Genomic DNA, 14,793 nt, shown 5'->3' with positions numbered 1-14,793 from the left:
CATTAATGATATTGGGAAGGATTTGACAAGCGACATGCAGCTATTTGTTGATGATGCAAAGATAGGTAGGGTAATCAAGAATGCTGCTGATATACAGTACTTGAAGAATGATTTCAATAGGCTGAAATTTTGGGCATGGGAAAATGGGTGTCAGTTCAATGTCAGTAAATGTAAAGTCATTCACTTCGGCATGATTAGATATCAAATTTCGTATTACATTGGTGGGATTAGGCTAGAAGAAACTGACCAGGCTATGGATCTTAGAGTGTCAGCAGATAGGAAGTTGAAGTTCGAGGCCATGTAGGAAAGATTGCAAATACAACTCAAACGATAATTTCAATGCTGAAACGGACGTTCACATGTGAAGACAAAGATGTCATTTCGTCTCTTTACAAGGCCTTGATAAGACCTCACTTGGGCTAATGCACGCAGGTGCGGTCTTCTGGTTTTCGTTGTGATTCTGATACAGTAGAGAGAGAGAGAGAGAGAGAGAGAGAGAGAGAGAGAGAAAATGATATCTGGATTGTGGAATAGTGATTATGAAGAGAGAGAGAGATTGAGAATTTGTAGACTGCAGACACTAGCAAACAGGAGAAAGATGGATGATATGATTAAGACTTACAAACTTCTGAAAGGGTCATGCAGGATTTCAACTGATAGAGGCTGGGGGAAAGGACAAGAGGACATCCTTGGAAGCTTACAATGAATGCCGCTTAAAAGGGGTAAGGGCTAGATTTTTCTCTAATAGTGATTGAAACGGATTGCCATTGGATGTTGTGAGAGCAAGCAGTGTAAATGAAATCAAGAATAAGTATGAGAGCTGGTGCGGTAGTATGCGGCCTCCCTCGATGAGTCCCTGACTTGCTAGAGGTATTTCTTAATAATAATAATAATAAGTTAAGGCAATTCGAATGAATTAAATTTGCTGTCGTCTCATCGTAGAGATCAATACAATACAATACAACAAATGTTGCTACATCTACTGTCACACTGAAATGTTGGCTGGATTGGACTGCAAAAATTAACATCTTTTTATTATCAGCATTATAATACAAAAAGAAACAAACTGAAAAATAGAGTGAACATTAAATCTCATCATGGGTTCAGATTTGAAAACGTTGCTTGCAATTATTGATTCAAAATGTTGAGAATAGGTCAACAGTCAAAAGCGCATTTTGCCAATTGGTTGTCTAACTACACACACACCTTGTTTATGTAAGAGGTCAATGCAGGGTCACAAGAATCGTGCAGTCCAAAGAAGATCGATCAATCAAATGACAACCAAGAACAGTAGTAGTTCTCCAGAGATTAGATCGAAGATCACAGCAGGTCTGACCGTATTGTGGATGACGATATAACAGCAGGTGACTTCGCCCAGTTCAACTCCTGTCAATATCTGCGAGTGTAGTATGCAAATTAATGCAGACGCCACACACAAAAAACAAAATGACCTGGTCCGACAGTTCCCAATTGGAGCTGTTACGCGGTCATAGTATATTGCAGCAGATTCATCCCTTCATGAACAGTTTCTATATCCGATAAATGTTATTCCAGCAGGATAAGGATTGCAGTCACTAGTCAAGAGGGGTGGGGTTAGAGGAGAACGAGAATGACTTTGCTAACTTCGGGAGTTGGTCAGTCACGAATTTCCATCGAACTGCGCTTCTGCGAGATTAAGCGAAACAGGATATTCGAGAAAAGGATGCGTTTCGGACACATTTCAACTGCTGGACGGGTCGATTCTTCATCGACTAGCATACACCACATTGGGAATGCTTTCACTTCTTCATACATTTCTATTCCGACGTTCTGGTCCTGTTTCGAGTGTTAAAGCAGCTGCTCTTAAGCAACGCATCCAATAAGCTGGACACGAGACGAACAGGGTTTTCTTTCAACGCGTACAGAAAACAAAATACTCAAGTAATGCGCCTTCGCTTGAGAGAGTTCACATTCCTAATTAACTCTCATTAAATACTTGATAATCCCGAAAATTTTAGTAGCAACGTCCGAATTGAAACTTGCCTTCTCCGTGGAAAAGATTGTAAAAATGATATTATTGTTGTTTAAATGAGCTTCCTGCTAAGAAAATAATTTCCATTTTGTTAGCGTATAGGAAAACATCGAGCTAATTTGCAATTCCGAATGGCTTTTAGTAGGTCGCCTGCCTCGTTTCATTAATTAGATGAAGAGCTAATCTTCCTTTGTTGTCCCTCAATTATGAGTCACTCGAATAGGAAACCTGCAACGACTTGAAAGCATAGCCGCAATCTAAAATTAATAGATGTGGAAAGTATTATTCCGTGATGAAGATCAGCGATGCTTTTTCCTGTCATCTCGAGCGGCTGCTCTTTCAAGTGCAAAGTGAGATTTTTCATTTAACATTTCATGTTTCGAAACATGCATCCTTTTAAAGCTTTACAGTAAGTTTTAAAACGCTTTCTAATAATGATGGAAGAGCACAAAGAGAGTTTGAGTATTAAGAAAGGAGAAACTACCTCCAAAGAAACCATTTCAGTAGGTAAGTCTGTTCCAAAATTTCCTCCTTTTACGCTTAAAATGTGCACTTAAAAAAAAAACTTTCTTCAGCGTTGCATGTGCGCAGTAATACATCGAGGAAAACCTTGAGGAAATCCTATCTCACAGCAGAAATAAATAATACGACATTGCTTTCAGATCATATATCACAATTGAAAGATGATGCGAACAGCAGATGGAGCACCTCCTTCATATTCATCCATCGCACAATCGATCACGACAGAAACATGCTGATTCGAAACCTGGACTAATAGAATTTTTTTATGAACTCGAAATTTTGAGTTCAAAAAAATTTCGATATCAATACTAATACAGTTTTTAATTATTGTTTCATTCCGTATATTAAATATTTAATCTTTAGTACGAGTAGCATTTTATTTCCCGAAGTAAATTCACACTAAATCCACTAAAAGATGTCACAGGAAACATCGGTATGCTACTATATTAGATGCGAGAGTCATTTTGCCATACGATTTTAACTACGGTTCGGAACCGTTTTGCTCATTTCGATACTCGCGAATATAACGGAAAAATTTATTCACTCCGCATTCTTCACTGTCGCTTAAATCAATAACCACCGTGTGACACCACGGATCCAAATGTCGATCTCCTTACTTGGAGAAGCTTTCGGTGCATACATTGGAATGGTTTATCCAAAACTAGGATCAGGAATCAATAACCTGGGATAGAGTACATGTGTATAACCACCGCGTGGTAGTGTGTGACAATCAAATAACAGCTGATTGAAGTTCGGAGCTGGAAATACTTGTTAGGGAAAAAGCCCAAAATTACACCAGAATTTAGCAAACCACAAGTACTTTAATAAAAAAAAAATAAATAAAAACTAGCGTTTAGAGACCACCAATTCGTTGTAAGCGCTAGTGAAATAAAAGACCGCAATGTGTACATTGCGGTCATTTATTTCTTATTTTAATGATAAAATATGAATACATTATCAATTAAATCACTTGAATAGAAAAATGCCAACATTTAATTATACTAAATATCAATAATCACCAGTAACAATCTTTATCTAATAGCATCTGCATATATTTCTTGTCATATTCGGCTTCGGTGGTTCTTGTTAACTAAAAACGTTAATTATTAAAGTGTACGCCTTAAACTCTAGAACGCTAAATATATTGAGTTTAGTGGAACAATTGGCTAAATAGAATGAGAGGAGAAATAAGATTTAAAAATAGTACACTGCTTGGAAATAAGTCAATGGACACCCCGCCTCATCCCATGGGCAAGGTGCATCACGTGCCATGTAAGGTGTCACGTGTTTGCAGTCGGTATACATTGGAAAAATATGATGCTTCCAAGTCAGTGCAACGCGTCCGAATGAGATGGTTGAGAGAAGGAAACTGATGGAGTTTGAAACAGGCTTTGTGATAGGGTGCCATGTTGTAGGCCTATCTGTTCGGAAAATTGTTGACAAACTGGGCCATCCTAGGTCAACATCAGTGACACTATACTGAGACGAAAGCGCAGGGAGTCAACTGCAAGTGCTATCCGCAGTAAACGACCCACTACACTCACAGAACGTGACCGTAGGGTGCTACGATGGAATTGTAAAAACAGCCATTCGTAGGTCGACATGTTGAATCCAGACTTCGGGGAATCAGCTGGAACATGAATCTGCACAAACACATTCAGAACGAACCTAGGCGCACAACATGCGATGATTGCAGCAAGCGTACGGGGAATATTTTCCACAAGCGTGCGATAGCAATCAATGGGAATTTTGGACCAGTCTTCCTTTAAGTATACAAGGAGGTCCTGGAAGAATGGTCCAAACTTTCTCACTGACCGCAATCGTACACTTGTGGAAAATATTCCCTGCAAGCTTGATGCGGTCATCGCAGCGAAAGGAGGTCCCACCTCTTATTAAGGTGGGAGCCGTGGCTCTTTGTTCCTCACTATATGGTGTTCGTTGACTTCTTTCCAAGCAGTGTACGATGTAACTGGTTTTGTACGATTAATATCAAAATGGTAAATGTAGGAGCATTTTTCGATTGCAATGAAAGCGTTTTATCGCTTTTGCCATAACCAGTCATTTCGGTCTTTTTTCTGCTAAAATGTAATGCGTGTAATCGCCAATTATTTTTGCAATACGAATTTGACTGTTAATTGAATGGCAGCACGACTTAAGTGCTACTGCGATAATGACATTGTGCCCGCCCGCCTCTTAACTCTCGCTGTAACAAACTCAATTGCTTCCTTCGTTTATAACAACCGTCTGCACGGAACAAAGTATGTCCGCGATGATAATTCTAAGGAATGTGATATCCATTACTAAGTAGGACTATTCGATGCATTGGATTCCACTGGTCTCAGAAGTTCACGTGTCAAAAGACACTGTCGGTTTATTGCAAAGGCGCGGGTTACAGCACTGGTTAATTATTAAAACGACCAGTCCCTCCTCATGCATGGACGTTGAAAGAGCTCTGGACACGTCTACTGCTCTTTGGTAAGGGTTGCGGTTTTTTTTTTTAATATATGTTGCTTTTTCATTCCCTTTCATGTTTTGGCGTACACGTTTCGTTGTGAAGCATCAAATGTGTCAGGAAACGCCGTTTGTGTGTGTGGAAAAAAATCCTACGAAGCAGCAGTCCGCTGGGCTGTTTTCTTGTGACTTGACTGGACGAAAAACTCAAATCTTATAGCGAATTCTAGCGGGAGGTCAGACGCTTGATTAAATCTTAGTGCATACCCCTAAAGTACAGCTGTGTCGTCTGCCTCGTTCACTGATGAGCATTTCTTTTCAAAATTCGCTAAGGTTGTCAGATTAGAAGAACCTGTTGAATATCTGAGACGTAATCAAATGGCAGCGTGAATCATACGAAGAAGAACGAAATGCATTTACAAAATATTTATATACCCGAAGTCTGATTAATATTTTCAGTATTAATAGTAATGACCCGAGAGTATTAAATATTTGGCCTTGACACGGAGGTTTAGACACGAGCAGGAGTATGTCAATACCCCTGTTCATTCGAGCAATCAGCTTCACAGTAATATTTTACTGAACGAAGCGGCAGAGAGTTTTATTGCTTTAAAATTAGAAGTACGTTGAATTGAGACGGAGCAGCGTTCGAAGGCTCCCATTTTAGGGTCTGTTAGCTCTCTATTTTAGTGGTCATTCAGTTGTTATGCTACACAAATTTGCTAAGAAATCCCCCTCATTTTCGCGTTGTCTCATCTCTTTGCTCGCAGAGTAAAAGAAAATGTTTTCAAAAAAGTAGGAATCCAGACAAGCCATCGGACGATAATTAGCCTGAGTTAATCCGCGACAGAAGTGTCGCGAATACCAATCGCAAGGATTTTGAGTGCCATTTTTTCGTAATTACACAATTAAAAGCGATTATCATCCATGTTACGACAAGCGATAATTTCTTAAGAAGTGTATTCAAGATGCCAGTTATGTTGTAATGTTTAAACATCGCGTGCGAAATACTTGCGCGCCTTTTGCTATGAGGATTTCGTTGCTCTTTTCACTACCTAAGAGGAAGACTCCGTTTTTCTGTTCTGATCTCAGATGTCCGTTTTAACTTTAAACCACAAGAATGGTGCGCTTTGGACGTATAGCACTCTCTCCTCTTTGGGTATTCGCTTCTGGAATGAATGCCGTAAAATGTAAACGGAGATAAGTAAAAATAAGATTAGACGCAAATCAGAAGATGAACGAAGAAAAGTAGAGCTAAGCGATTGGTTTCCATTCGCCTACGAGCAAAAAGAGAAGACGCGAGGGAGATAAAAACAAACAAACACCGGGAACATCGCTTACTTTGATAAATGAGTTGATAACGCGGTAGCCGCTGGGGTGAAGCTTAAAGAAACTTGTGTAGGTATGGCAAGGTGCACTTGCGGAAACTTAAAGATCACTTTGCGAGAGATTTCTGAAATGTTGCTGGCCTGAAATCACTCGAGGAAAATCTCGTCTTTCCCCCACCTCCCTATTGTTTATTGTGAGCAAAACAATTGTCTAAACATCTTGTTCATACACAGAGGAGAAAGTTCAAAGGATTACTTTAGTTTTCTGAATATGTTATCCGTTGAAAAGCCATTAAGCGATGCACATCGCCGGAGGGAGGGTTCGACGCATGGAGTGAACACAGTGTCGCAGTAGAAAGCAAACCTCCTATTTCATGGCAATTGTGTGCGTTTTATCTTAAAATTAGTTTAGTCTAAAGCGAAGGAATTAAGTGTCCAAGAACAAGTCAAAACGTATCCTTTATGAATTTGTATTACTAAATCAGGCGTGAATAAACAGACTTAAAATAAATTCAGATGTCACGAAGCGATGGACTTATTTGACGTCAACAGAAAAATTTACGATCTGGCCTTCATAAGCTTTAAGTTCTTCAAATTCTAGAGTTACACGATGAACAGGAAAATCACCATTCTTACGTATGAAACTTAATATGAAATTTATATGAAAAAAAAAGAAAGAAACTTGCGTATGAATTTCTGAAACTATGTTTGCTTATAAAAAGTAATTTGCATTGTTTTCTTAAGAATACTTAAATTTCATTTCAGGTAAAAGTGAATGTCGAGACAGCCATCCTAAATGCCACAGATGGTCTTTGTCTGGCTACTGTATCAAACACGAGGAATACATGGCGCGGTACTGTCAACGTTCCTGTAATTTGTGCCGCCACATCGTTCAAAGGATTCGAATTTCAGAGGAGATCCTTGCCAACCTAACTCTCCACTGAGATTCTGTAATTGCAGATTATTGTATCCCTCTCGTTCGGAACTTCTTGAGGCAGCAACATCTTTTTGCATTCTAGAGTCACGCCACTGTTCAATCTTCGTGAGATATGCTAACGAAAAGTCATTTCTTATAAACCTCGGAAATGCCCTGCTCTGTATGCTGAATATTTGCGTCAATTTCCCTTTTCTGTGTGTGAGGAAAAACTGTGCAACTTACCAGGTCAAGCATGTTACAAAAATTCCTTCCCAAAGCTTCTTCTCCGAAAATTGCAAAGAATTTAAAAGAGGCGCATTGGACGATATATATATTATTACTGAAGTTTTGCCTAAAGCTCCTCTAATTTCAAATCAATATAAGACAGCAAGCTTATTTTGTTTAGGAGCACCCTAAGTTTACAAAACTTATGCAAACTTCATAAGCTTACATTAAATCAATAATAGATAATGAAAAACATTTTGAAAAACATACCTTGAAGATGTATATTTAGGGTGGAACCACAGTACTTCATTCACACTTCTGCTCTCTTCATGAACCTTATAATTTAACTGAGACAGTACCATTGTGGATAAATCATTTTTAAAACTTAAGAAACGAACCGAATGACCATAAAACATAACTCAGAAATGAATTAAAGCGAGTTCAAAACTTCAAAGTGCACTCGTTGTATTTTTAAGAATAAATGTACATCAAAGGACAGTTAAAGAATTAGCCATGGCTTTCGTCTTCAAAATATTGCAGAAATACTTTTAAAAAATATCATTTAAGTGATGTGTTCGTTTAATTCTTAACTGTTGCATTTCCCACAAGCTGTCAATCTACCGAAATTACACGCTTAAAATTGTTATTAGAGGATGATGTGATGGTCCTCTCTGCTAATTAAGGAAAGAAGTGGGTTATTTTTTCAGCGCATTTTTACAATAAAATCAGCTTTGTTCTCTAATGCTTTTTAAACTTTAAGACTGCTACTGAAAATATCACTCTCATAATATTGCGCTTCATTTCACCCAAATGATATTCAGGCCTGCATTGTAAAACTGTCATCTACATTAAGAAAAGATTGTATTAAATGAACTGCTATAAAATGTAGAAAATCACTAACATGGACATTAAAGTTGGGTTCTATTGTGATTGCGATCTTGGGGTGCATTCATTCAATGCAATTTTTATGAAAAATCCCACCCACCAAAGATGATTTGAAATCAGCGGCATTTAATGTAAATTTAACGTGGAATCCTACTGCGCAGACCACACGAGGTCTTTTTCCAGCAACATCATGACTCCTAACAGAAGACTCCACGCCCCCAAAGTGCTAGCGGGCGTGCGGTTTCCATTACCGGTAAGAGATCATTAATGAAGTTAAATATTTCGTTTGAATTACCTTTTCTGAGGGGAAGTCATTTCCCACAAGTAAAAGACATCCGTTTTCTCTATGACAACCATTCTGGGATATTTCTGTCTGCAGAACATCCCCACAGCGAGAATAGTCGAGCTGATTATAATAAATGTTATCTCGACGATTTTATTAACTTAGACGACTAAATTTAGAAATATTTGCTACAAATCAGAACTGATGTGTAGCCGAGCTGGTGATAGGATTGTTATTGAGCAGCCTCAGATTTCAGTCATTTCGCCAGCTTAAATTATAATTAAAGAGGCTCTCAACACAGAATGTCGTCCCCTCTTTGATAGTTTTTTTTTTCATTTACTATTAAACGGATTCAGTCCATCACGATATACGTTAAAAATGAAAACACAAATTGGGTTTTAGCTTTCGGATAAGTCAGTTTCTCATATTTAGGTAAAGCTAAATGGTGCATACAATCACATTTTATTAAATGTAAATTATCAGTGAACCAAAATGTTTTCAGTCTCCACGTTTTATTTCATTAAATTACAAATCGGAAATCGTTATTTCAACAAAATATTAGCTGGTCTATTCCATACTTTTAATCTGTTTGTTAACAAGAAGTTCAATCCTTTTCCGATACCAAGCCCGATACAATTCAGACTTGCTCGCTTAGGCGAAGAACCACCCCGCAGGAAGCGAATGATCGATGGAACAAGTGATGGCAGTCTGAACTACACGCTGAATGAGGAAAAGTTGCAATTCCTTGATTTGATCTTCAAATAAAGATTCAGCAAGATGCTGAGTTGGTTCTGTTTTTAATTCGTGAGGAAGCTCGTTGGCTTCACAGCAAAGTTCGAGGATTAAACTACGAGTGCTTGTGGTTGCATCGCCTTCAACAGGAACGAAGTCTTGTAAAAGTGATGCCTCAGCCTTCAATTATTTGAATCGCCAAGGCCTTTCTTCATAGTAGCATTTTGCAGGTGTTTAAATTAAAATACAATGCAAAAGATACAATTCTAAAATATAAACTTTTACATGAATCACATAAGTTAATATTTTAAGGAAGAATATGTCTCACTCCTAGTGGGAGGGAGAGAGAAAAAAACTTATATTTCTTCCACTTAATCCACCTTATACTGACAGCTCATGTCTGAACTGTGCCTCTGAAGACAGTCAAGAACGTTTGAAATGGCTTTTCTGTTGATGCAGACAGTCCCACATGGGTCATCCGAATTTTCTATAAGTCGCCTCCTGTCCTTACTCACTGATATTCAGCAAAATGGCGACCACCACCCAATGAGCTTTATCCTCAAAATTGGTGTTTGTGTGAGAGAGAGAGAGAGATATTAACTGTCGGTATACCAAACAGAACTAAAATCTTGATCGCTTAGTGCCTTACATCAAATAGATCAGCAAAATTTCATCATCACAGTCTGCAAAAGGAATTCATCAGTCCCGAATGTTAATTTGCAGGAGTTGATGGCAGATGAAAATAGTTAGCACGAGCGATCAGTTCAGATGCGAAACTATTCTCTTAAGTGCCTGAATTGGAGGCTTCTGCGTACGACAGCTTTCAGTAGGCATAGTTTAGAGCTCTCTAAATGGGAACTTGGATGCTGCAGGATGCGCTCATTAATGGCATTTTTGTTCATTTTGTTATAAAAAGCTACCAATTACTTATTCTCTCGCTTTTAATAATGTAGCATTGTGTCAGAAGTTAAAAATCTATGTTCGTAGTTGCGTCAAGGACAACGCACGATACGTTCACTGTTCAATATTTCAGTTTGGATGGAGTTCTGCTTTTTAGATTTTAAATGATAATATTCTAAGCTTATTTCAGATTCAGAACTAATCCACTGAGATTGGAGCTTGTTCATTTTCACCAAAAGAACTTCAAGCGCGAGCTTAAACTTTCGCGATTTGTTTTAAAATCAAACATTATAAAACCTCATACAATAAATGCTTATGTCGTTTTTAATCTCATTCCCTTAATCCAATCAATCATTAAATCTTGATTGATTTAATCATGTTTCTTTATAAATATTGCAAAAATTAAATAACTAAAGCCTAATTAAACTTTTATTCAATGGGGGGGAACGGGATGTCCAGTGATGTTTCGCAGAGGAGTTCAGACTTCACTCCTCTATGATGCGATTAATTCCAACGTAAAGAAGTTCAGCAAACAGGTGAGAAAAGGGGTGAAATATTAATTGCTTACGGCGAACTGCGTTAATTTTTCAACACTTACTGCCACCATTTTGATCTTTCCCCGAACATTACTCATTTTACGAGGTGGCTATAAAATGTTTATCGCCCTTTTTATTGATGCCATCAGAACCTTCAGTGTAATTTGTTCCAAGAGGCTACGAAGCCATCTCTGAAATGGAACCGCATCTGCAACGGTTGTTCAAGCATCCTGCGACGCTTCTCACATCCTAGCAGCTTGATTAAGATGTTCGTATTTCTTTTTAACAAATCTCATGTGCTTAGATGTTTACATAACAATCATTACATAAAGATTGAGCCTTCATAGTTATGATTGAAAAGGATAACTTGTAGTTTAGTAGCGGAAGCCTTCTGTTTATTGCGATTACAGTTGCGGAGGGGGGGGGGGAACAGCGAGTAAGAAGCGAACAGAAATCCAACTAGGAAAATGTTGCAAACGATCTTCACCATCACAGACTCATATTTTAAAATAAAGTACGAAGAAGAGTTCATACTAAACAAATATAAATTTAGTTGCTTTTTTTTAAGTATATCGAAAATCACTGTAAAACAGAATGTTGGTGGGGGGGAATAATTCACCACACTTGAGCACACTGACGACTCATTATTCAGTTAAAAAATTTTAAAGGCGACCGACTCTTGGCGAAAATGCCCTCGTATGTTGCCTGACTATATATGGACAATATATCATCGATAGGGAAATACCAAAGCACATGCAGAATCGACATGGAACACTGTTTTAGTCGCGAAGCTGCCGATTTCATGTAATACTAAAATATTTGCTTTCCAAAATGATGTTTTTCCAAATAAAAAGGAATAGCTCATCGCAATTTGCACACAATTTTGTAGAATTACTTCGAGAACCTTAAACTACTACATCATCGCAACAGAGTGAAGACGGCTAAAAGATGTCTATGCTAAAAAACTAATTTTTCCAGAGACTTGGGGTGAAGTGTCTACTGAACATCTTTTGTATAGAAATCTCCAAGTTCCTTTATTTTATATACAAAATGATTAGGGTTAAGTCACTTAAGCCCATGAGGCGAGCTTCTCGCGTCTATTAAGTGGGTGTTCTGCGGCTACTTAAATCTGCTCTGTTGTAGTGGATCGAGAGGAAAGGTAGAAAACCTTTTGAACATCCGTATGAAGCCTGTCGAGGCGCTTTCAGCTGGAAGCCTTTACCGATATGTTGGTGATTAAAGCTGTCGCCGAAATGGCAGCAAATCCAAAAGATCTTTCAGTTTCCTCTCCAAATAAGAATCCCAACGGGAAGATGCCGCACTGAATCACAGACCGCTTCTCGTGCTTCGTAAATTCTTCGAAAGCAACGATAAAGTTCGGTGTGGAGACCCCTCGGCGCGGAAAAAAGAAAGATGAGTCGTTAAAACAGATTGATTTGCTCACAGACTGCGCTCGCCATAAAAACCTCGCGGCACCTTCGCGCTCGCCAAACGTTCGGGGTTGATTTCATCTGTTTTGTCCGCAAACATGTGCGGTTAACCTTTCGCGGAACATTCTCTTCTCCTCAACTCCGATGAAGCGACATAACGAACCATTCACTCACCCTAATGTTACGCGCGACGCACTCCGCAGTGGACGTCAACTTGTACTAAAATTCGACACGAGTTGATACAAAGTTGAAATCGCCGGACGAGACTTCGTTTACGCTGCCGGCTTTCTTTTTTGTTGATGCGGTTTCATGCTTAAAAGTGAATTAAACAAATTCTAATTTTGCTCGGCCTCAAAGAAGGTGAATTTTAGGATTAATAAAAGGATAACAAAAATGTCATTTATTGAATGGAGTTTGGAAATTCGTTGTAATCCATGGAATGGCTGAAACGATATTAAGTTATTTTCGACAAAAAAAAAAACGATAACCAGCCTGGTTACTGCAGCAACGTAATAAAAAATCACGTGTTGAACTCATTTTGAGCGAGCATTTCGTAAATCAATCACTTATATATAACAGTTGACATAATAGCAAACTAATATTATATATTCAATTTGTACATTCAAAAAACGAAATTACAAAACTGTGATTCACATTTTTTAGCATCTTTTTGCTGTCTTCACTCTCTTGCGATGATGTAGTGATTTGAGATTCTCAAAGTAATTTTTATTTTATTCCTTTTTATTTAGAAAAAGAAGTCCGTCATTTTGGAAAGCAAATATTTTCGTATAACATAACTTGACGACTGAAACAGTGTTCCATGTCGATTGTGCATGCGCTTTTGGCGTACTTTGGTGCGTTTTAATATCCAGCTCGAAACGTTTCATCGACGGGTGGTAACATCGGTTGATTTCAACTTGTTTTGTTATCTTATTTACGTCATGCGCAAGTATCCAGTTGGTTGATAGCTGGGATGGTTCCCTAGCAAAGTTTCTCGATTATTCGAAGGAACAACAGCAGCAGTTCACCGAAGAGATCATTTTAGGAAAGATAATTCGATTTAAATGCAAAACAACTTTTTTTGGTATTTCAATGAATCAATGTTAAAAATCAAAAACGCAGCAGTCAGTGCTTTACAAATACTGAATATAATAGAAAGAAAGATTAACAAATAAAAGCTCAGAAATCGTTTATGACATAGGAGCGACCTGCATTCATCTGTAAAATGAACGAACAGCGTTGGCATTATTACCAGTTCAAGTTCATTTCTTCTGCTCCTTTCTTAATAACGATGGAGTGGACAAACATGGGTTTACACAAACCAGCGATTTTCAACTGCAAATGAAAAACTAATTATTGCACTGTGGCATATTTCCCTTATGCCGTAGTAAAAGGGCAGTAAAGGGTTGGCCAATCGAGTACGACCATCGTAACACCGAGTGCACAATTCTTATCAATCATTCAACATAAGTGAGTGATGTTGTTCGACCAGTTGTTAGTGAAGATTAGAAAGAGGAGGGGGGGGTAATTGCATTCAATACTCGAAAGAATGTAGCCTTACCGTTTAATTCCAGCTGAGTTGTATCAGCTTTGTTAGCTCGAATCCAACAGTTAATTGGCAAAGCAATAAATAGCTGAGGTGGCTTCTAGAAATTTTCAGCAAAAATAACGAATAATTCTGCTTATTAAATTACGATCCATTTATCGTCAGAATTTCTGAACGTGGAGGCAGAAATGCTGTGAAGACATTTTATGGGATGTGGAGCCTCCGTAGCTCAGTAGGTTTCGATGAGGTTCGGAAAGGCTTGGGCTCGAATACCGCTGAAGACGAACCTTCATCGGCGATTAAACACGAGATAACGGCGAGGGTCTCAGATGTGGATGGGTTTTTTCCCTCCCTGAAACTGAGTTTTCGTTCCGCTACTACGGAAACCGGCTAAGAGAACACACAAATCGCTCAAATATATTTAGGAATAAATCTCATCACCTTATCCTGAAACTGTGGTTACTAATGCTGATCTGGGCGGGGACTTCAGACCTTCAAGGCCTGAAGTACCTTAATTATTATTAGACTGACATCAGAGATCTTTAAAAAATCGTAAGGATTCTGCCACATTTCTCATTATTCCCAACAATTACTTCTGTTAATTGGTGGTCCTCCAGTCGATTTGTCTTTTATGTGAGGAGGGAAAGAAGAAGAACAGCTTCAGATCAAAAGCCATTTATTATTTTTCTTACTTCACTCCAGAGGCAACATCGTAGATACTTGCGCCATTTAGGTGATGTTATCACTAAACAAGAGATAGCTAGAGTCGTTAAAAGCGGAGGCATTTACTTCTTGATGTTGGAAAAGTAAAATATATATTTAAAAAAAATTCTAAATGGCTTGTTGGGTAAGGAAAGCAAGAAGGCAGCAAACGATAGGCTAAGACACAATATTTGAGCCAAAGAAATCCAAGCTGGTAGAACGTGTTATACAATGTGTTGAAAATCTATTCAAATAGTTTTCACAAGAGCCACAAAGTCCAGCGGCATTTTACTGAAAAAAGAATTAAAGATTCATATTTACTCCAT

The 14,793-nt window shown here is 38.3% G+C and overlaps 1 protein-coding gene across 1 annotated transcript in view; it reads left to right on the top strand.

Annotated features, from left to right (window-relative positions):
• LOC150095818 (hatching enzyme 1.2-like) overlaps positions 1-8,360 on the top strand; it is a 71,489-nt gene extending 63,129 nt beyond the window's left edge. The window contains exon 9 of the mRNA XM_090409359.1: positions 7,078-8,360. Within this exon, the coding sequence (XP_090265485.1) occupies positions 7,078-7,256 (179 nt within the window). The 3' untranslated portion in view covers positions 7,257-8,360. The remainder of the gene's footprint in view (positions 1-7,077) is intronic.
• Positions 8,361-14,793: the final 6,433 nt, after the last annotated feature.

Source organism: Typopeltis vanoorti, chromosome 19, assembly GCF_054136105.1.
Source record: "Typopeltis vanoorti isolate ZY-2024b chromosome 19, IOZ_Tvanoo_1.0, whole genome shotgun sequence".
Taxonomy (NCBI): domain Eukaryota; kingdom Metazoa; phylum Arthropoda; class Arachnida; order Uropygi; family Thelyphonidae; genus Typopeltis; species Typopeltis vanoorti.
The sequence above is the reverse complement of the archived record's forward strand: the minus strand, read 5'-3'. Positions and strand labels throughout refer to the sequence as shown.